Consider the following 24,877-nt stretch of genomic DNA (forward strand, 5'->3'; position numbering starts at 1 on the left):
AGTTTTTGTATTTCTTATGCCAACATACATTTGGACTTAAAATTATGATTACACTATGTTTTTCAATTCCTACTATTAGTTCACACTCACCTTATATATATATATATATATATATATATATATATATATATATATATATATATATATATATATATATATATATATATATATATATATATATATATATATATATATATATATATATATATATATATATATCTTCAAATTTTCAGTCGTTAATAAAATACTTTTTATTCATCCATTCAAGTTCAAATACATTTTTTTAACTTGTAATGGATGTCACTTGATATTAATATAGTTTTTTTCAAATATTAATTAATTAATTAAATTTGTCCAGTAATTTCTCTTTGGTCTCCAAAGTGGCCAAATATGTCGCCATGCCACCAAATGGTCGTCAAGCTCTATTTTGCCACTTAATATTGTAATTCTGTCATATGTATAATTGTAATTATTTAATAAAAAGTAACCAAAATAATTTTTTTCTTGACCTAAGTAGGAATTGACTTTCGTTTTTTTTTATATATATATTACTTGTTTTGTTACAATTTGCTCTCTCAGTTGTGGTTAATAAGGAATGACTTGTAGAAAAGCCTTCGCAAGGTATTAAATCCCTGAGAAGAGTCTTTGAGAATAAAATCCAAGTACTTTCTTTCAAAGAAATCAAGTCAGACTTTATTGGGTTGTGATGATGAAGATGAGACCTTCGAACAAGTCATTACTTGTGCAAATTAAAGATATTATTCGTGAAAGATTTCTTACATTTTTCGGTAAAGTATATTCCGCAATTTTACAGTTTGTTAGAAAAGACGAATCTTTTCTAAGTACTTCGACATTAAGTGGGAGTGGAGGGCTCGTAAACTGAAAAACAATCAGAGAAATGACTGTAACAGCAGATATGATTCTGGGCGAGCATTTTCTTTGCCAGATATATCTGGCGAATACGACAAAATTTCGACGGGGAACCATGTATGCATGGTTCTAACACTATAGACAGAAGCAGTGGTTCCTCAAAACTACAGATTAGAATGTTTTTTGAGACAAAGTTTTTGACGAAAACGAGCATCAAGCATTTCGCTCATAAACTCACATAATGAGATGAATGTACGTTCACTTGACAATTATCAGATAACCAGCGAGCAACGTTTGTGTGCGATTCTCTATTATCTGGCTCCAGCAGTATGGTCTGTTTGCCTTGCAGCAACGGCGAAGCCGATACAAGACTAATATAATGTCATATAACTCATTTTCAAACGAAACAATTTGACTTGTGCTATATTTATTTGTTTTCATTAATTCTTTTACAATTGAGGTTCAATATACGGCAGCCAAATAATTAAAATTGACCATAAGTAAACATAAGGGAATTAATTCTCGCAATGCCGTTGCTGCATGAAAAACATAACAGCTTATATCATCAAACATCTATATTTTTTATCCAATACTGTGATGTGAGGTTTTTTTTTCTCTCACAATGAATTCAAAATTCAAAGTCATGTAATAAATTCCAAAAGTCATATAAGTTCGGCACATGTATGACGAGAGATGAATTGATTCTTTTGTCATCAGGTTTAATTATATAAAAAAAATTATCTTCAAATTGGTGATACCACGAAGACATGAATGTGGTTTTTGAAAAGGTGGAAGGAAATTGGAAAAATGTTCAAAATTACGAAATAAAGCTTTTTTTTTTTAATCTTCTGTAACATTTTGTGAAACTGCAAAAAATATTTAAAGTGCGATATATTAACATTGACAAATAAACAAATTTTAATTTGACTTTCATTTTCGATTCCAATTTACTAATATCCAGAGCCCGAATCATTGTCAGAAAATTCTCCTAAAAGGGTGTAGAAGAAGTCTTGATATTTCGTCTGTAATTCGGTGGTCCTTGGGTCATCCAGCAGCCGTTTCCCGAGTTGTGTGGGGCAACTGTACTGCAGGAAGTTGGATCGGCGAATCACGTCGTACGCTGCTTCTTTTACGATTGCCCCACATTTCTTCGAAAGATTGGCTGTCATGCAGGCGGCGCCATAGACGCTTTTTCTAGAAAATGCCAGTTTATAATAAGCAAACTTTTTTATATAAATTATTCAATTGTACTTTGAAATATCTATTTGAATATATCTTTAGGAGACAAAGCAAACAAAATTGAAGGAGATTCGGACATACAGTTTGAAAAATTGCACTATGATGATATCTTAAGCTTCAATCTCCTACCTTTAGTTTAATTTTATAAATTTGCTCTTTGTATTACACAGCAGCATCTAAAGTGTCTGCCTTCATAAAAGTATTTTATGTCGTTTGAAAATGGAGAGGTAAAAAGCGATCAAAGGTTTTGTTGTAGTATATAATTAAAAAGATTTTTGAAAATTTATCAACATTTTAGAAAAAATATTTCCGAAATAAAATGGGTCATTATTATTATTATTAGGGTTTTAAAGTACATGAAAATAGTTTTTGTAAAACAATGTATTCAGAAATGGCTGTGCAGAACATTTAACATTTCGACACATCTTTAGTTAAACATCCAATAAAAGGTTTTAAAAAACTGTTTTTAGAAAGTACCTTTCACACAAGAGGCTCCTGTGCATCAAATATGATTTCATTATATTCAGCAGTTTTCCCTGTGGATCGTTATATAATATTGTACACCACGCTTATCATATCACACATTTTACTGTTTTGCATACTACAAGCAACAGATAATTTCCAACTTATAAACATTATCATGTTAAGAACATCATATTTAAACATTATCATGTTGAATCGAATGCAATAACTTACAATTTATCAGTCGCATAGATTTAGCTATTCTGTGCAGCTTTGTGAAGTATCTGTCCAGTTTATTAGGAGTTATATTTTCAGAACGAATTTCAACCTTGTAATGAATTTCACAATACAGATTACAAATATACATACTTAAGGGTGATTTTAATTAAATCGGCAATTAAAGCATCAGTATTAATTCAAAATAACTCAGCGAGAGATAATTGAGCTTTAAATCTCGGCAAATATTTTAATAATTTAAATTTAAAAAACTGCAACCAAAGACGGCAGAATGCTAATGTACTGTTTTAGATTTATGTTCATTAAAAGAATTCATATTAAAAAGCATTGTTTTTCTTCATTAAGTCTGAATGAAGGTTAAGAACTTAAATACGTACATATTAAAAAGCACTTATCTAAATGACAGAATCGAAATGGATACTCTTAAAGCAATGAAATTTATATTGGCGAAGGAGGAAAAAATTGTTCAAATAGGGTCGGTAGTATCTAGAATGTCTCGTCCGAACGACGTAAGTGTTTATTACAGTATTTTAGTTTCATCGTGTCATCATGAACACATTATTGTGGATATTCATATATATATATTATTGTTTCTTACATTGTCTGTTTTATAAATTGTCTAATTAAAAATTATTCAATTCGAAAAAATAGATGAAAGCAGCTTAGAAACAATTTCGTCGTTTTATGTTTAAAATCAGTATCATACTTACTTAACATGAAAATTAATTCTTCGAGTCAGATATAATGCTATCAGATTAATACAATTTTAAGGCTATCTTTGGAACTTTTCCATGGAGATAGATTCTATAAAATTAAGTCCAGTTTTTTTTAAATAATGAATTTTTACGGAAAGAGTCCAGAATAAATCTCTATTAGTATTTGTCTATCTACATATTTATTGGCAATATAAAAAACAAGTCACTAAGCTTAAAAAAATTTGACACAAGCATAATTTGGGGAAAGTATATATTCATCACGAAATTATTTTCTTTAATTCTCATTAAAAATTAAGTAACATTTTTATACCTCGTTTTTATAGTACCAATTTAGTTGACATAAAAATTTTCTCAAGCTATAGTCAATTTTTAACTTTATTTTTATTCACTGTATTTTTATACACGGCACACTTTCTATTGTGATAAAATTCAAAACCTTTTCGTAACTACTTCATACATTTTATCTTGGGTTACTAACAAAAACATTGGTTTATTTTTTGCACTTTGGGAAGAATTTTTAGAGAATTACTTTAATAAAATTTATTAATATTTCAGTCTTATGACAATTACGATTGATACGTAAATTCAGAAATGAGCAAAGATTCAAATTTTTTATAATTCGTCCATTTTTAAACCCTGTATTAAATTAGACATATAAAAATGTATTATTATTTTTTATCTGGAAGTTTTATTTCCTTGCTGTAATGTACTAAATTTTAAAAAGATTCTCTAAAATATTAAAAAAAGTACAGATAAAATAAATACGATATTACAAAACAGCCCTCCGATTACGAATTATTCCTTTCTATCCTGATATCATTTATAAGCACGTTCAAAGAGCAGTTCGTTGGTTTAATTGAAGTTGGTCTATTTTCAGTTTCAGAATAAAACTCAAAATTTGGATGAGATCAGAGGCAGAGAGAATTGGGCAAAACGAAGCGCAATGAAAAAAACTCCTGTAAGGGTGCTAAAATATTAATTGTTTGTATGAAAGAATTCAACATTTAAATATAATTTTCCTGGGAGGAATAAGTTGTGCAATATTCACGGTTATGTAAGTGCCCGCCAGAGGCGGTTAGTAAATAAGTTAGTAATTTTTACTTCATAATTATCAAAATTTTGGTGTAATTTTTACTGAAATTTATGATTTAAATAAAGTTCGTTGTTAATGGGTTTATAATATGCCATCCGAATGCAAAAGATTATTTTACTTGGTTGATGCTAAATGGAATGTGTTCGTGATTTCTCAAATATGCATGGAATTGTGTTATCCTGTACAACAATTCAACCTACAACGTCATACTTTTTTTTATTTCAGCGATAGTATTTCTTAAGTAGTCAACATTCGGAATTTTAAAAGAAAAATGGAATTAATTTCATTATAAATATTGCCGCCGATTCTGTTCACTGCTATTTGAGCAAGATAAAATTGTACCTAAGAAGAATTCACTTGCATGATTGGTAACTATAACGAATCCATCCAAAGAATGAAAAGTTTTTAAAGTAGCATGAGCAAACATTTAGAGACCTCAAATATTATTATTCAGTATTTTATCAAATGGAAAATAAATTCATTATTTATAATCAAATATTCTACTTGGATTAAGTTAAAAACGATGTGATTTAATATTAAATATACAGAAGCTCATTTTTATAACTTTGTGAATAGATCAAAGCGCATACACTAACAGATGATACCAGCTCCAGTGAAAATTAAAATGTAATAACCCTTCTTTGTTTGAAACACAGACACAAAATCTTTACGCAACATGAAGAAAGTATCTGCGAAGACAAAATATATTCCATTTCGATTTTTTTCTTTTGCGATCACGGTACAAAGCTCGAGAATACTCGTAGAAATTCCTAAATCAGCCGCAAGTCTGGTCGAATTTAAAAATTTTGTCATGCATTCATTAAATTTAAAAGCTTCAGAACATTAAAACAGTGACATATATAACAAACAGAAAGGAATTTAAATGCATTATATACGAAAAAGTAAATACTTCAATAAAAGGATTTTTTAGTTAAAATAACTGTTAAAAAGGGGGATTTTAGTGGATAAAAAATTATTGCAGCTACTCACAAGCATTCGAAATCCATAAAAAGATCTCCTCGGTTTGGAGAATCTCGAGATTTGAACTCATGAAGTAGAGTCTGAGTTTCGTCAGAGCAGAGACTAGAATCGAAGGTTTTGTTCAAACACTTAAGATTTTCAGTTATGACTGCAAGAGAAAAAATAGCGAATTGTATCCAAATAGCTGGCAGTTTTTTCGAAAAAAGAATTAATAAAATATTCAACTAATAATAATTATGGAGTGTGTGTTTTATCAAATATTTACTCAAAATGATATCAGGAGAATTAAAATAGACAATAAGTCAAATCTCTTACATAGATATTAATCACACTGAAAAAAATTATCCTTTAGCAATTTGATAAACAAATTATAATGAAAAATATTTTCTATTATAATATTTAATTTATTCTGGACATTTAAAATTTTTTCGACTTCATAAAATGTTAAAAATTTATCGGAAGAATTTTGAAATGGTATAATATAACATTTAATTTACTACCACAACAATTTCAGCATAACATATCATGCATGCCAGAATGATAAAAAAAAAAAAAAAAAAAAAAAAAAAAAAAAGCTTTCTCGAGAGTGCAAAATCTAGTAATAAGTAACTGGAAAAATTCGATATCAATTTATAAAGGAAAAATCTTGAAGACGAATTAGAATTGTATTCATTAATATCTACGAGGAGAGAAATAATTATGGAAACAAATTAAGATCGGAGTCTCTAAGTGTTTTCAGTGAATATAGAAAGAGCCCTAAGATACACTTTGGCAATGGCACTAAGATGCAATGGGGCTTCATTCCATAAGGAAAGCTTATATATACATTAAACAAAGTCGATGTATTTTAGTAAAAGCAAAGTGGCTATAATTTCTATAATAATTTGGTATTTAAAAAATTCTTTATCGAGGGAATAATAAATATCAAATTATTAGCATTTTAGTTGTAATTAAATGGAATCCATATTCCTAGCGAACCAACTATTCGTTGTAGATGATTAGTTTAATATTTTTTTCGGAATTCATCAGTAGGTGCAAAAACACATTCCTATAAACTATTCATAAACTGTGTTGAAAAAAAATGTATTAAGCATGACAGCCGAACATTTAATAGAAAAATCTCTTTTATTTTAAGATAATGTATCTCAATACGATTGTGATACATTATGTGACCTTTTGCGCCTTTTTTTATGACTCATATATATTCAATATATATTAATGGGAAGCCTTAATGGGAAGCCTTTGCAATAATAATTGTTAACTTTTACATAGAAGCCCACATAACAATTAATTATCAAATAAATAAATAATGTTTCATGTATCACCATACAATACTAGAAATTTGTAGGCGGATTTAAATTAATTACATCATTAATAATACAGAAGTCAGACCTTCCTTATATATACACATTTTAGAAGAAACGCAACACCAAATACATAAAAATAAAATAAAAATAACAAGCACGTGATGTTGATGACTGATGTAGCTTTATAAAACCATATAAACATAAGTTATATGTTGTTTGATTGAGAGAGGGTGGTTTGGATTTTCTCATAGAAGAAAATGTTCCCAAGATTTTACAGAACAATAAACGATAAATACAGTAGATCGGCTGAACACCTGCTCCGCAGAAAGTTGACAAGGTTTCTAATCCTGAAACAACTAGAAACTAGATAGCAAATAAAAATGGTGATTCAAATTTCAAATATACTTAAGGGATAAATTTATGCCTCTTTGATTTTGTTTCGTGAAAATATTTAAAATAATCATTCTTTTCACTTCCTTTTAAATATGTATATTCAATCATTATTCTACAGAATTTTTTAAACGAAACCATATATATATATATATATATATATATATATATATATATATATATATATATATATATATATATATATATATATATATATATATATATATATATATAAATATAAATATATATATATTATATATATATATATATATAATATTACTTAATGCTCTCAACTGCTAAATTTTGGAGATAATTTGGTTGCACAGTGTTTCAAATTATTTTCTACATCTAATGCTTTAGCTTCTTTGAGAGCATTGTTCCTTCCAAAAATTATTTTACTTATGTTGCAAACAACTAGTTAACTCTATTGTGCCATCAGTTTGTTTTTCATTTGTTCCATGAATCGTTATGGAAATAAATATAGTCAATCATATATTTTGAAGGAAACAATACCGCAAATGCTACATTGTAATATATTGCTTTTGCGACATGGCTTTGAAAATACATTACATTACTAAAAAAACAAATTTTATAACGTTATATGTGTAAAAGATCGAATTGAGATCAATGCAACTCACTCGTGTTGAGTAATGATCCTTCCTCGCAAAGCTCTGAATAAAAGTCGTGGAGTTTTTCGTATTCTTCATCTGAATCAAAAAATACCACAGCTTCACAGGTCACTTGGAATCGTTTTAAACATTCGATGTATTTCGGCAAATCCCTGAAAAAGATTTAAACCCCAGTTTCGTCAAATTTAAGTGAATCTCTACTGTAAGTGAACTTCATTGTAGATTATTCTTTTTTTTTAAATAGATGTACACAAGGATTATTTTCATTAAATAAAACTTTATGACTTTTAGAAGACTAGTGAATTTGATTCCATACAAAGTTTCTTCCAATTTATTTGGAACAAACACAGAGGGTTGGTAGTAGCCATCATCTATAAGGGAACATCATTGATATGAAATGTAATAAGCATCATCCCCATGTTACATTAAATTTTTTTAGCAGACATTAATGCCTATTAATGACTTTTTGACTTCCTAACTGGTTAGTGTACTTCTTGAGTAGTAGAAATATTTTCATAATGCTAATGAGTAAGATAAAATATATTTTGCATTTAATAAAAGCTTCTTTATACCTTTTTTTGCTGTAAACAAATTTAACATTGATTTATGTTGAACCAAAGTAAATCAATTCTGTCTATGAATTTTCTATATTTATGGTATTATACGTAACGATGCAATCTCTCCAGAGTAAAATTTACTACGAATGTCACATTTAAGGGAATTTGAGAAGAAGGTTTAAGTTATTTATATATGATAGTAGTTTTATGTTAGTTTGAAGAATCTTAATTTTGCCAAGGGTGAATTAAAATATTCCTTTTTCGTTAAATAATAAAACACAAGAAATGGGCCATAAATGAGCTTCCTTTCAAAGTTTTATTGAATCCACAAGTATCTTTGATTAAAATGCTATGAGAATGGTTCAAATATATTTGAATAGTTTTGAACTTCTGAATCTAATGGTTCAAAAGTTTTCTAGGCTTAGAATTCACCATTTTCATAAGAAATATTTTAATCTTATTTAAAAAATATTATAAAAGTGGATGGTGATTTAGATGAAAAATCATGCATGGGTACAAATAAAGAATTGAAATATTTTTGAACAAACAATCAATCAAAGTGCTTGTTAAGAAAAGGATTGGAAAACCGCTTTCGTTCATAATTGATTGTATTTAGCAGTTTAATGAATTATATAATTAAACTAGACAATTAAAATTATGGTTTATAGTTATATTAACCTCACGTTTTAAAGCAACACAAGGACTATTTTGGGGCTGACCTGATAACTTTGAACCACTATCAGATGACGAGGACGAAGCCTGAGTTGGCACCCCTTCTCCAAATTTCCGCAATACACCTGCGGGAGGACAATTGGCCCCGACGGATATCATACCCCAGATCCGCTTACACAGCAATTCTTTGGTGGAACCGGGTCTCGAACCTGAAACTCTGCGGTTCCGAAGCCGAGCCCTTCCCACTAGGCCATCGAGTCCCCAATTAAGATAATAGAAAGAGTATAATTTTAAAAATGGAAAGAGTTGGTACGAAAAAGAAAGAAATAATAATAATCCCTTTCCCAAATTTCTTTTAATATACAATTTCGGTTTTACTTAAAAAATAAACAAATTTTGCACGAGGAATAACTCTTGAAATTCATTTTCAGAATCTGAAAATGTGAATTTCCCTTCTACTGTCACCACTGAAACATGACTTGCATTCAATGATGAAAATTTAGTCTCCGCAATGGGCTGTTGGTTAGGGCTTAGCTTCGGAACGGTTCGAGGTTCAGGTTCGAGACCTGCTCCAACCGAAGAATCATCGTTTAAGAGAATCTGGTTAACGTTAAATCCGTCGCGGCCACTGGTGTGGTGTGGAAGTTTGGAGAGGGGGTGCCTGCTCAGGTGTCGTCCTTGTCGTCTGACCGCAGTTCAAAATTATGAAGTCCGTCCCAAAAGAGACTTAGTGTTGATATAAAAACGGTATATATTAAAAATTAAAACACTGATTGCGACATTTATTTTCCATGAAAATTGTAGATATGCGGTATCTTCTAATTAGAGACCAGTTAATCCTTCAGACCAGTTGAATCATACACGGGTAATAAGTAATTAGAGAGATAATTCATAATAAGCTGAGCATTCAATAAAGGATAAGCATTTTTTTAAATAAAATTTTATATTTTATAAGTATTTAAAGATTAATGAAATGTTATTCAATAATATTTGACTGTAATCTCACTGAATGACATTACATTGCGTTGTAATTACTTCGTTATTTGATATTTACTTAATTGCTTCCTGCAGTTTACTTTGCCAGGAAGTGTACTAAAATTATTGGGAAGAATTTTGACATCACAGTTAGTAAATTTAACAAAAAAAAAAAAAAAAAAAAAAAAAAAAAAATCAACTTTGACAGTATAAGATATTGAATATTTCTTTTACGGAGGGGGGAGATAAGTTAAACATTTTCCAAAAAATACTCACGGGCACAGTTTGTTGTATTTCGAAACGGTCTGTGGAATCATGTGAAAAAGCTTTGGATGAGAGCAAAATTCAAAAGGATTCTGAGAACATTCTGTTTCTCCCAAAGTAGCTAAAATAAGTCATATCATTCAAGCATTAATTTTTTTAAATAAGTATTAAAATATAATGTTTTACTGCTTATAAATATGTTTCTGAATCTTTCAAAATAATTATTTATTATAAAAATAGTTTATTTGAAGTCTAGCTCAAAGGAGTAAAAAAAAGTTTTTAAAAAAATCGCATTTCACACATCTTAAATACCACTTTATACATTTTTTTCCACAATTTAATCTAACTATATTTATCAAGGAAGGATTTTGGAATTTTTTTTTTTATTTAGTTTTCAAATTCTGGAATTCTAGAAATTTTAATATTTTTGAGCATGGTTTTCAGTTTTTAAATTTTCATTCCTTACAGAAAGCGGTAAATTTAAGAAAATTCCGTTTACAAAATTCCTTATTATTTATCATTCCATATTCTTTATCATACCATTTATCATTTTAATAAGGAATGGTAAATTAAAATTAAAAAGTAGAAAATAAAAGAAACAAAAAAATTCTGCAATTTAGCTCATTAATGAAATTATATATTAAAAATAGTTTGTACCAAATGTCTCAATTTTTTAATGCAGTAATAAATATTCAAATACTGATGTCACAATATTTAAAATATCTTATCCTATTGAGGACGTGAAAGTAAAGTATTTCATTGAATTCAATTGTAAAATTCCGAAAAATGGTGAAACAGCAAGCTTTATGTTTAGTGTAGTTTCTTATTTTTTTTATATTATTACGGAATACCACGCAGTTCCAAAGTTTTGATAAATGATATAAAACCAATATTAAATGATAAAATTTATTATTTTAATAAAATTTATAACTAATGGTGAAAATTTCGAAAATTTTCAAGGACTAACAAAAAAAATAAATAAATAATTTTTAACTAATCACTTTAAACAACTGTTTTGTTTCTTTTTTTAACGTTTTTGTAGTTCTTAAAAAATAGAAATTATTAGGAAATTAGTATTTATCTGGTGTTTTTAGTTTAATTTACATATAAAAATGACCACAAATTTGACGTAATAAAAAAACTCGCATAAAAAGGGAATAGAAACGATTACATTTCTGGGATAAAGAATTTATAAAAAGTTAATTTATTAGAAGTAGGAGAGACAGAGGCTAGCTGTTATTCTTTTTCTAAAGAATTTTCTTGAAAAAAAAACTATTTCAAGTATTTTTTATGAAACATACTTTCTTTAAAGAATGTGTTCGTAAAAGTGCTTTAATCTCTTAAGTACTTTCGTAAAAGTACTTTATTCTTATTCTTTAAAAGTAGTTCGTAAAAGTGCCTCTATATATTAAAAAATCCATAATTTTTAAACGATCGGACAACAGCAATTCAGCAGTATTGACAGTTTTATATACTTTTTTATATAGCAATAATTAATCCTACAATGGTTTATGTTGTTAAAATACATGGGGTAATTTGTTACATATAATGTTAGCAATGAAAACAGATGTAATATTTTTATGCTTTTATTATTTTATAGGTTGTGTGGAACAACAGCAGATCCAGGAACTTTATTCATAATGCACTTGATTCCATAAATTATTATGATATGTAATTGTGAATGCTCTGTGGTCATGGACCTATTCCAATCAATTGCGAAACAGAAGAAAACTTTAATGTTAAGATTCCTTCAGAAAATTCTGAGCAGTATAAATTTTCATCCTCTTCATCCTGAAAAGTCTGTGAGGAAGCCCTTTCTCTTCATTTACATGTCTGAATGGATTATGTTTTTTTAAAGGGGCTTGGTATTTTTTATTGGTGGTTATGATAAAATGAAACTCATTATCGGATTCTGTTTGTTCATTTTTTATAGTCATAGACAGGAAATTGTCTTTTTTGTATAGGCTGACACGATGCTCTCCCCACTCTTGCCTAGTAGAGAAACTTATTTTTAAGGGAGGACTCGTTTCTGAAGCCGAAGGATTTTCTTATGATATGAAAGGATGTCTTGTTTTTGCATCGCTGCTTAGCACATCTTCTGGAGCATTTCGTCCTGAATCAAAACTGCTCACTATAAGTGATCAGTGTGGCCGTGGCAAGAAATTTACATCAGAAAAATGTCCTAATAGATTGCAATTGCAAGGGAGCTGCGATAATCTTTTACGGTGTCATAGAATTTGATAGATCTTATTACAATGTAGAAGAAATATGGGGTCAGAGTCTTTTCAGGCTTTTTTCTCATCCAAGAATCAATGAGATTACTTGACGAAACATAGACCAGTTGCAACCTTTGTTATGTGGCTTTGTCAAGTGGACTTTTATGTTTCTTGGAAAAAGAATCTTTTTCTATTTTTTGACAAAATCCAATGTTAGTAAAGCTAGATAACACTGATGAGTGTCCATAACAAGTAGGACAGACCTTTCTTTAGTGGTCTTGGTATATTTTATAAAAAAATCTCTAGAAGTTTAAAAAATACTACACTAACATTTACCCAAATTTTTTCTTTGAATTTACGCTTCTTTTAGGTGTATTCGATTGGAAGTAATATCACATTTTTTTTTCCTTGAAACGAAAAAAAAAAAAAAAAAAAAAAACAGTAGCTGAATTGACATTAGCTTTAACGGTAAGAACCGTTCTTAACAGTCTGACTTCCTTTGTTAATTTTATTACTCTGTATTGTTTGACCCCTTTTCTAACATTTTTAAAGGTTCTAACATTTGTCAATGTAGCTTCGTCATCTTTGTGAATATCGTGACACTTGAATTATAATTTGTTAAATACTATGCATGTTAAAGCTCTTAGCTCTTGCCAGGCTATCTGCCTGCCGAGATTGCGCAAAATGTGCACTTAATTCTTCAGAAAAGATGAAGGTCTGTCATTTCAAAAGCTTTGACATTCAGTCTAATTCTAATGGATTTTCATTTGATTTTTTAATTGCTTACTGATTTACAAAAATTATTAGAAAGGCCATAATTTATTTTCAAAACGCTGTCAATGTGTTATTTAAACACATTTTCTTTTTTATCAGCAAAAATTTTCCTTGATTATTTTAAGCACAACAATAGGTACAATTGATTTCTATATCTGAAATAAAAGTGAATCAGTAATGTAATTTATAAGGAGCATTTCCAGAAAATAAATTAAAAAATTAATGAAATTTATTTATATTGTTTAATTATTAAATTCATTAAATTTCATTACCTAAAATTAGAAAATGATATTGATTAGAATTACAAGTAGTTTTCATTTTACAGCAGATCTCTGATATGTCACGAAATTCATTCCATATTGACTAGCCGCGTTTCGAAACGAACAACCGTTCGTGACATTTTACGTCGGTTCCAGAAATATTTATTGCTCATATGTATTCCTATCAGTCTTTTTTAATAGTTTCTCATATGAAATTTAAAAAGTAACAAAATTTAAATTTACTCGGGGAAAGTTGTGTCTCTGTAATAACCGGCCCAAACAGAAAAAGTTGCCCCTTGTGGCGCCATTTTATATCTTGATATGTATGTAGTATACGGAGCGTCCCCCTAGCGGCGTTGGCGGTACGGAGCGTCATCCTAGCGGCATTCGCGGTACGGAGTGCCATCCTAGCGGCGCTCGCGTCGTCTCTCAACAGCCAATAAGAAGCTATCTGATTCCCGCCCTAAGAACTTTGTTTGGTACTGTACTAGCGTACCTCGATGTAAAGCGGCCCAGCCGTTCGTCCAGTTCATTAAATTTGTTTATGTTAAATTAGTGTGTGATTCTCTTAATATGAGCCATCTCTAAGCATTAATCTCAACCGGGCTTTCCCCTAGGGCCCGTGAGAGATATTTAATTTGATATATAATCCGATTAGTAGAGGCATATTTTTCGAGGCAGAGTTAACATACCTCTACATGTATTATTGATATAATTCAGTTGCATACAGCTTTTAAATGTGATATCATTCACTTGTAATACTAATTTTCTTGTGCTATTGATTTTTCCAAGATATCTCAAAAATTTCCACGTAAATAAATAAAAAAAATTAAAGAAACTTGTAAATAACTGTATAATTAATGCTTTCACAGAAATTTATATGATTTCTAATAACTATTCTAACAATTATTCTAATAACTACGGGCAGTCCAAAAATTGCAGCACACTCGATGAATGAGATCTACCATTCATCGAGAGGAAAGTGAATTTTAACTGCAGGCAGTCCAAAAATTGTTATGGAAACCTCACGAATGAGATGAATTTCCATTCATCGAGAGGAAAATGAATTTCAACGGGCGGTTAGTTAAAAATTCGAATGTAACTTGGTCCGTTTATTTACTAGTCAAGATCTCTCTTGTCACATTGTTTCATCTGCCTTTTTTTCCTTGCACTTGAAAACAGCGGATATGCTCTCCCCAAAACTTTCTCGTGCTCTCTCTAACAAAGTTGTTTTCCCCTTTCCCATCGTAAAATTGTGGATCTTGGAGAAGGCAGTGAACACCACTCAGATTTTTATTTCCATATATGAGAATTGTGTGCTCCGTATCGGTGGTTGTATATTAACTACATGAACAATAATTGAGAAAGGTTGTTCTTTAAAATGAATCTAACATTTCTACTGAATCTAACATACGAGCTTTAGCGATTTATTCTAGATATGCATTTAATAAACACAAATACAAAAAATATGTATTTTTGATGCCTATATTTCGGCTAATTGAAAACAAAATCATGGCGTAGAAAAAAATAAGCTGTAGCTACAAGAAAAATACCAAATCTCATTTACTTAAATTCTTATATTTTTATTTTATCGCATTTCCATGCACACGAGTGTGCAATCCGACAGACTGATTGGACTTTAATGAATTCAATTCTAAATTTGACGCAGTTCTACATTATAGAAATTAAATCTGTGGATGAAACTTTATCCATCTACCTTTTTTTATAATTTTATTCGTCTGGTTCTTGTAGTTATTAAACTTGTTCATTCGGAATGGATTTCGTGCAAAATTTGGCAGAAACCTACAAATTTGATATAAAGATGATACACCAAAATTGTATTAGTCTAGTTCAAAGCGATTTATCGTTTCATAGACAGGCACAATTCCAAAAATGTGTTTTTTGGATTCAGAAAAGTTTAAAATGTGGAACTCCGAATTTTTTGAAAACAATTAAAAGGCAGTTGCAAATGATGTGGAAGAAATAAAAATATAATTGAATGTTGTTGTTTTTTTGTTTAAATCGTGCATTTCTCAAGAGCCGTTTTGGAATATATAACACAAAAATTATTTCCCTCATGTTAAAAAAAATAGCTTTTTTGTGGTGACATTTTTATATCCAAATAATTATTTTTCTGATTTTTTTAAATGCAATTATAAGAATTTAATGCAATTTGCATTAATTCTTTTTATTTTTGTCGAAACATTAAGTCTATTCACTATTTAATCTCTTCTATGACTGGTGATCTTTTTCTAATATTAAAATTAAGTTACTTTCTGCTGACATTTTTCACTTTTGCTTATAATTCATAGAATAGTTACCTTTCAATGTGTAAGAACAATAATTTATCATTCATCCCGGTCTTTTGAAACTGTTGTAATTTCTATTACTTCTTTATTAGCATATTATAAGTTTTAATTATATTGATTTATAGCTTGAGTTCATTAAAAATGATTTCATTTTACTTTTTAAGCTTGTCAGTTTTCATTACATTATTAATATATTTTGGCTACCAAATCATATTTTTGAAATGTTTCAATGGATCTTTCCTTTTAGCTCTGCATTTTTGGTAATATCGTATATCGTATTTGGTAATATTTATTTTCGTAATATCTTAAATTCGGAGTTTTTCTGGTAACCATTACTTTCATATCATGAGGGTTTAAAGTTCATATCCTGGATTTTGAATGCTTGTATTAAAATTTGTAAAAATTTTTACAAGCATTTGAAATATTGTATTAAAATTTTAAAAAGGAATGAAATATTTTAATTATGATTGTTAATCACTAAGTTAATCTCCTCAGAATGCTAGTACGATTCTAAAAACTTTAAGCTTTTTCCAAGGCTCATTTCTAGTATTCCAACCAAGCATAAATGTGTCAAACGTTGACTAAAAATACCATTTATCTTAAAGTTTTAGAGTAGAAGTAAATTAAATAATATTTATTTGAGCCCTAAAGCCTTTTAACTGGCTGAATATAAGACTGTTCCACATAAAAGTATATGCGTTCTGCTGTTTCTTGCATACATAACAGAGAACTTACAAAAGTTTCAAATGGTTACTTACTGAAAACAAAACTGATGTAGGGACGCATAGTTACATACGTCAATATTCCTATCTCTATAGTTCATCGCTAGTTCTGTACATAGTATTTTGAAGTATTTTAAAAATTGCCTATCCTTCAGAAAAGAAAAAAATATCATATGGTTTATATTTTCTTTTGTGTGAGCACAAATATATTTAGATCAAGAGTAGTATATTTATTGGAAGAAAAGTGTAATTAATAGAATTAATGTTAACCACTGAAGAATTTTCACTATTTAATATCAGTTTTATTTTTTAACCGTATACTCATTTTATTTTAAACTTCAAAATGAAACCTAAAGCAAATAAATTTTGAACATTTAATGAAGCTGTTATGATAAGAACGTATATAAAAAGATATTAAATTTACCTTTAACCAAGAGCAAAAATGGTAGGATGGTGCTCCACATCATGTAAAGTTCCTTACAATGCAAAACAAAATTCTTGCCAAGTGTTCTTAGCATATAGATCCGGATAAATGAGCTGCTTTCTTTTTATTTTGCTTCCGTTTCCGGATATCCGTCCAATTATGGATAGCGTTGTTTATATAAACACATGCATCAGCACTTCTAAACTTTAAGGGTAAGGATACATCAGTTGAACGGCAAAGGCTGGATTTTTGCCTTCATACATGCAGTAATCAGCGATTTTGAGCTAAACAAATGATTCAAAATTAGTTTATCTAAAATATCTTCTTTTATTAAAAATTGGATAAATGTCGAGATAGAAAAAAATGGGTTTCAAATCTAAAAAAAATATAAAAAATTTCATACATAACCAATATTGCATAGATTTGCAAGTAAATATTGTTGATTGAATTGGCACTTGAATACTTATTGGAACTGTACTTATACTATACTTATTTGAATACTTACTGGAAATATATTTATACTAAACTTATTTGAATTCTTAACGGGAACTATACTTATTTGAATACTTACTGGAAATATATTTATACTATACTTATTCGAAATCTTAACGAGAACTATACTTATTTGAATACTTACTGGAAATATATTTATACTATACTTATTTGAATACTTACTGGAAATATATTTATACTATACTTATTTGAATACTTACTGGAAATATATTTATACTATACTTATTTGAATAAGTACTGGAACTATACTTATACATACTTATGTTGAAAGAGAGCGTAAATGAATGGGATGTTAATGCTTAAAGGAAATGAATAGCAACGTAAATTTTTGTTCAATGAAAAAATCGTGGTAGAAGTTTTTTGAAATATATTTTTAAATAATTAAATAAACACCTTTTGTTTTAAATTATCGATGCATTTTATTTGCTTCCACCAACAGTTTACTTTTCATTGGGATATTTGTTATCAATTAACATGGAAAGAAAGTCATCGACATCAGCAAATTTTTGGAAAAAGTTGTAGAATTATTAAGGAGTTTTCCTGAATACATAATAACTGGCATCTTTTACAAGTTTTCTCTTTCCTTTGTGGTTTAAAAAAATAAAACGACCCTTTTATACTTGAAATAGTCGAATAATTTGAATATATGGCAATTTTAAGTGCTAAAGTAGCCAATATTTTAGTTTTACAACTGCGGCACTGTTGGCTTTAACTATGGCATCGATAAATTTCGATTCAAAACATTGTATTAGCTGTTTCAAATAGAGCAATATTATTTAAGGCATGCTGGAATAAGGATTAATTGGCAAAATGCAATTTTGAATATATTTGAAGATTTTTCAAAATCTTATGTATGCATTTTAGCATTAAAAAAAATTCACATCTCTTCAGAAGTTAACGCTTTTAGATGCTAATCTCCATTTAATCAGTGAAATTAGTTAATTTTTTAATATAAACTATATGCTATCATTGGAGAAATTCTATACATTCAATTAAAATTAATAACCATTCCTGGGCATGAATGAAAATGCAGGGCTGTTTCTGTTGATGTAAGGCATTTGGTCGCTTTAATTATGTGCACAGCTCAACCAGCTAATAGATTACTGATTAAATATAACTGCATAAATTACCTTTTAAGTAATATTTTTGCACACAAATTTTATTTTTAATTCATATTGCCACGAAATAAAAACATTTTGAAATTTGGTTTTAAGAAACTTGAGAAAATTCAGCAAATATTTTATTTTAATGTATGTATTTTATTTCACCTTTCGCTTCCTTTTCTTTTTAATACTTGTTCTCGTTATAACAACATATTTAAGTATATAACCTGAGAGACTTAAATGGAAGAGAACAGTGGCTCTGTCATCTTAAAAACCAATGGTGAAAGTCGATGCTTCTCTAATCCTTACTCCTTGAAGATAGCTAAGAGTGCACGAAACCCTTGACAACTGGTTTAAAAATTGACAATTAAATTATAACAGAGTGATTAGAGATCATTCTCAAAGTAGGATTAACTAAGATTTACTCTATAAGATCACTTTTTTACAATATTTTATAAAACTATTTTTAAATTCATATCAGCTTGTGTCGTTTGCCTGGCTTTTCTCTCAAACGAAGTATCAAATAGACGTTCATGTCAGACACTCAGTGCTTTTGTCACGAAACGAAAGCTTGAATGTTCAATGCTTTTGCGTCCCGGAACCGGGATTCGAACGTTCCTTGCTTTGAAATAGCTTTTAAACTGCTTCATTATAAACTTTATGACCTTTGATGGGGGTTCTGCTCATAAATGCATCGACGGGAACTTTCCGCAAATATCAGATATAAAATATTTACATAAACAGAAGATTTAAATCCAGGCTGAAACCTGCCACCAGTTCCTCTAAAAGGAACCATTAACTGAAAAGCCAAATAGCTTCCTGCATTAGGATTTTTTATTTTTTATTTTTCACATTCTTTGGCGAAAAGAATTAATATTGTATAAAATTAATAATGCAATCGATGTTAAGATTATCGACTGTGTTCATAAACAATTGCTTGAAAAACAACTTATATATTTTCTTTAGCGTTATTTTTTTTAACTACAAATAATTCAAAACTAGGAAAATATTGTAAAATTAAACTTTTAAAATGATGTATTTTTTAAAAATTGTGAAATTTGAGTAAAAGCAGCTAAAAAAGTTAGCCTTACGTTAACAACCACAGACAACATTATATTCTAAATACAAGTAAATCCTTGTAGGACTATATTTTCATGACAACTATCTGCGCTATGCTCTAAAATATTACTTGTATTTGTGATATAGCTGAACAAAGCTACTAAATTGATAATTTTTCATAAAAAATGCTTTTTATTTACACTTAAAAAATTTAAAAACATACTTAGATTCAATATTAACTTTAGTTTTTATGGGAAAACATCAAATACTCAATAACGCAATTTCAAATAATACAAAAAAATTTCAGAATTAAAAAAAAATAGAAACACAAAATAGCTTTCTTCAAAAAATGCGTTTTACACGAAGCACATTTTAGTTTTGATAAAACTCAAAAGTTCATTGTGATTTAGTAATAAAATAGTTGTAACTTCATTTGGAATTCACAAAGAGTAAAATGTAAGACAGCTTTAGCAAACAGGTTATAATTCTTTAAAAATATTTCATAATTTCATCGGAAACTCCAGTTTTCTACCATTTGGATATCTTAAATGTAGTAATTCATGTTCTATCAGTCTTTAATCTAAAAAATAATTTCCGTTATTTATTAACCTTTTCCTCAAGTATTTCGAGTCAGCAGAACAGAAATTTGTTGCAAATGAAGAAAAGATTTTCCTCCGTACATGACGCCCCAATTGTTGCATGTTTTTCATTTGATGCTCATTTTTTGTGCCTCTAATCACTTAGAAGACAGTTTGGGTCGTTAGAAAACAGTTTGAATCGTTAAGAAACAGTTTGAATCGTTAAGAAACATTTCAAATGTTTAATCATGATTCATTAAACAATTACAGTTATAACTCGCTAAACGAGCACCTCTCATAGTAAGTGATACACATAACGAGAAAAAAAAAATGTTACAAAAAATGAGCCGTTTAACGAAAGATGTTTTACGGAACGAATAACGAAAAGGCATTGTGATGTCACATGTTGGGCTGACCAATATGTTGACTGTCAATCCGTGTGGAGAGCTTATTTGAAGAGCGTTCGCATAACTGCATGGAAGATGATTCGGCCGGGTAGCTCTGATGAACTCGATTCCGAAAAGTTTGAGTAATTGCTGCAGAGCCTTACTTGATCAAATAGTGGCATTTAGTCGCAAGAGATGAACAGCAACAACATCGATGAATTGTTGATGGAATCGGAAACCACAATTTAGGTGCAAAATTCATATTATATGTTTTTAATTCGTTCCATTTTCGAGTTAGCGCCTTGAAAAATGAAAATCAAATAGTGACTTTTTTTTTCAAGGATATCTAGAAAAACGCATCGATTCTTCACAATTTTGATGTATGTTTTTTTCCGTACTAAGCTAGGTTTGTCAGAATATTTTCCCTTTGCGTATTTAACAAACGACTAAAAAAATGGACAGATCGATAATGTCTCCGTCAGCTGATAATCTCAAGGAAAACTCGGAAATGTAAAAATTAATTTAAGATATAAGATCATATTATTTAAAGCACGTCAAGAAACACTGCTTAGGAAATCCCAAATAGCGTCTGGTTCTTTTCAGCGGAGAGCAAGCAATGCCCCGAAACGGCAACAACTGAGCCGATACTGCTATCCCTCCAATATCCATGAAGATGCGAGCCAAATCCGCTTCCCTCGCAAAATGTCGGCTTTTCAGTATTTACATAAAAGCAATATAAAATTTCCACTGGAAGCGGGGAAAGCCAGACATGTGTAACCGTCCTCGGACATGCTCAGTTCCGCAGAAACGGATCCACCTCCGTAAGATGCTTAGTAATCAATTCTCAAGGCGATCATTGACTGCGCTGTGTGCATAAATCACCCTAATGTGTTATGCTCAAGAAAACATCGAATAAAAAAATATCAATAAAGAAGCATCATCACAATGGGAGGTTTTTTTTCCCTGAGGCAAAAGAAATTTAATTTTTGCGATATGGGAAATCTTGTTTAATGTCTAACATTAAGCATATTAAGACTTCATTTAATACGATTATATATATAAATATATATATACTGTATATACTGTAACTGAAGACGGGAGTCAAAGTGACTCCGCGTTGTTCATTAGCTCTGGTAACCACGTGTTTTTTTTGTTTTTTTTTAATGGTACTTGAATACAATCATCTTCTCAGTACCTTCTTCTTTATGTTGGCAAAAGTCTAAGTATGAACACGTGTTATTTTTACGAATTATTCTTTTGGTTGTTATTTATGGGGTCATCGACTCCATGTCTCTGAAACTGCTTTTAATTTGAATAATGCAAAAATAATTAAGACATATCCTTAAAATAATAATTTAAAATATTGTATTTTTCATTTTTGTTTGTTAAATTCTAACAATTATTAACATTAGTGTCATTCCGTAATACCTAAAAGAAGTAAATACTCATTAAAAATATTGTAGGTTTTTTTATAACCTTTTTCCAACATTTAACATTTTTAATATTTTTGGTAACTGCATGATTTCCAGAATGTATTCTGTTTCTAAAATAAATTCCAATGTTGTTTATAAAACACAAAAAAGAAAAATAACTATGGCGTCGTTTTGACTCCATGTCTGTGACCACGTGAGGAAATTCAAATCTCCATTTACGGAGTATAAACTAAATGTCTTCGGAGTCCATTTGTTCTTACAACACATCATCATCACAAGTCACACTTCTGACTTTCCGACCCCCCCCCCGAAGGCACACGGATAAAAAATACTGAATGACTGGACCGCTGCAACAGCAACACTAGCGTGAACTGTGGTTGAGTCCTAAGGGCCATCACCTACCGCGGAATAATACTCCCGAAGGAAGTACGTCCCGTCATCAATGGGAGGGACCAAATTCCCCCACCTTGATGTGTACCCTCCAGAGTGGCGAGATGCGACCACCGTACCGGAAGCATTCCATCCTCATTTCGAGCTGCCCCCTGGGGGTCCCATCTATTTCATAAATAATATTGATAATATTGATATCTATTTTTATGAAATAAATAGGATTTTTAGAATTTATGGCAACACCCAAATCTAAACAATTTGGTGCTGTCATTCACTCATACTCATCACATGAAATCTAATCAAAAGAAGAAAAAAAACACACACACATCTAAGGCTTAAGATAGAGCAAAGAAAGACAACGATTAAACATTAAAAAAGACTAAAACATCGATAGAGGAAAATAAGAAAAATAATCGCTGCCTTTTTATAATGCTAGTGTAACATGAAATTTCTCACTAAAATTACATCTGAAAAATACGGATCATTTTAACTTATGAAAAATCTCTTGAGGCCATAAATGAAATGGTTTTGATTTTCATGACGACAATAGAATGCTAATTATTATATTTAGAATTAATTTTAAAATTTATTAAGATAAAAGAAAAACTATCTGACAATGAAATTTATACCATTGAATATAACGTTCTAAATATGGAGATGATGACAAATTAATTTTTACGCCATAATAATTTTATAAGTTATCTGTAAAACAATCAATAGTTTGAGAATTTTATAGATTTCTAGTAGTTCCTGATTAAGATTTTGAATACATCTCTTCCAGACGCGCATTTTAGCCCTCTTAGAGAAATAAGTTCTCTTTCATGTTAAGTGGATATATACTATATTTCACTCACATCAACGCTGTTTTCAAGCTGTCATTCTGGTACGCAAGTGTTATAAACTTGAAACGAAAGTCGAAATCAAAAGGTGTTTTAGCTTTATCGTTTATAAAGTTCACAAAGAAAAAGCTTTGAAATCATACAAAATCCCTCCTGGATTCTTTGAGTTTAATTAACCACAAAAATATATTAACAAAATACACTTCTTTGCAAATATATGATTCATTAATGAAAATTAAATTTACATAAAGGAAATGATTAAAAATAATTGAATTTTTAAAAAAAAGCCACAAAAAGCCCCATTCTACGGTTATTTTGAAATTTGCTACTAGAAAGTCATGAATTTATTCGCACTGGAATTCGTTATATTTAATGACGAGTAAAAAACAAAATTATCTGTATTTAATAACAGGGTGAACAGAAGATTAATGTAAATAAAATGTGTACATGCGCGTTCCATCTAATTTACGTATAAGGAAATAATGTTTAAGAAAAACTAAAGAAATAAGAGTTTAAAAACTTTGAATCAAATAAAACGTGTTTTCTCTTCTGCGATATTTAGAGGAAAAAGAAGAACAAATATATTTTATCAAATTCATACATATACTATTTTTATATCTAGCATTAAAAAAAAGGAAAATGATTTTCATATCAAAATCCTTTCGGTGCTTTTTATAGAGTAAAAAGTAACAGGAAGCTTTAGCATTTGAGAGATGCATAAACCTATATATATTTTTTTATATATATGTTTGAGTTCAATAACCGATAGTTTGTAAAATAAAGTTTGAATTCTCCTTTTTCTGCTCCTTCACTTCATCCTCTTTCGTGCATTGTAAAGAAGAGAAAACAAGATTAGGATAAAAGAGAAGAAAAAAAAAGTTGAATAAGAAGACAATCCACTCGCGAAATATGTTCCTGTTCTCTTCGAAGAGAGATAAAAGTGTATTCAAAGAAAAAAATGTTTTTGCATTTCAGCTTACTTCTTGTAAAATATTTTAAGCATATGGAATTTCGAAAACACAGCTCCAAGAATAAAGTCCATTTCTTTAAGCTAATATTAAATTAAAAACTAAATATGTTGTTTCCTATATATAGTAAAATTTTTCATCGAAGTCTCTGACAGGCTATAAGACGTGTCTTGCAGATTTCTATGCAATTTGATTTAACTATTTAAAAGCGATTAAAGCTTCTCAGATTGTTAAATGCATTGAAACCTCTTGTATCCTAAAACTTCGGACCTCCGTCCGTACTGAAAAAGAGATTTTTTTCCGGTTAAATGAATATTTAGTTCTAAAACTTGCTTGTCTTATTTTTTTTACAATTCCGTAAAAAAAATCCGCAGCATAAAAAATCAATCGGTCATGATTTTCTATGCATTTACCACAATTAAATAAAAAATATTGAAAATCGTAGCGATAACTGAGTCTTTTCGACTTAGATCGATCTTCATTCCAGCTGACACGTATATATTTTGCAAAT

The 24,877-nt window shown here is 29.4% G+C and overlaps 2 protein-coding genes across 2 annotated transcripts in view; one reads left to right on the forward strand and one right to left on the reverse strand.

Annotated features, from left to right (window-relative positions):
* LOC129984069 (40S ribosomal protein S13) overlaps positions 1 to 24,877 on the forward strand; it is a 327,741-nt gene that overhangs the window by 272,286 nt on the left and 30,578 nt on the right. The gene's annotated exons all lie outside the window — the stretch shown is intronic.
* On the reverse strand, positions 1,765 to 17,207 carry LOC129984058 (uncharacterized). The gene is made up of 5 exons (XM_056093826.1): positions 17,098 to 17,207; positions 10,405 to 10,513; positions 7,934 to 8,076; positions 5,608 to 5,746; positions 1,765 to 2,064 (listed from the first exon to the last, which is right to left on the reverse strand). Exons 1-5 carry the CDS (start codon positions 17,189 to 17,191, stop codon positions 1,821 to 1,823), a joined length of 729 nt encoding a protein of 242 aa, XP_055949801.1. The 5' UTR covers positions 17,192 to 17,207; the 3' UTR covers positions 1,765 to 1,820.

Source organism: Argiope bruennichi, chromosome 9, assembly GCF_947563725.1.
Source record: "Argiope bruennichi chromosome 9, qqArgBrue1.1, whole genome shotgun sequence".
Taxonomy (NCBI): Eukaryota; Metazoa; Arthropoda; class Arachnida; order Araneae; family Araneidae; genus Argiope; species Argiope bruennichi.

Excerpts from the sequence above, each read along its gene's own strand:
- LOC129984058 (XM_056093826.1), bottom strand. The coding sequence starts at position 17,191 with ATGCTAAGAACACTTGGCAAGAATTTTGTTTTGCATTGTAAGGAACTT. Across the intron at positions 10,514-17,097 it reads ATTTTTGCTCTTGGTTAAAG|CTACTTTGGGAGAAACAGAA; the intron begins GTAAATTTAATA and ends GACTTATTTTAG. Across the intron at positions 5,747-7,933 it reads AGGATCATTACTCAACACGA|TCATAACTGAAAATCTTAAG; the intron begins GTGAGTTGCATT and ends TTTCTCTTGCAG.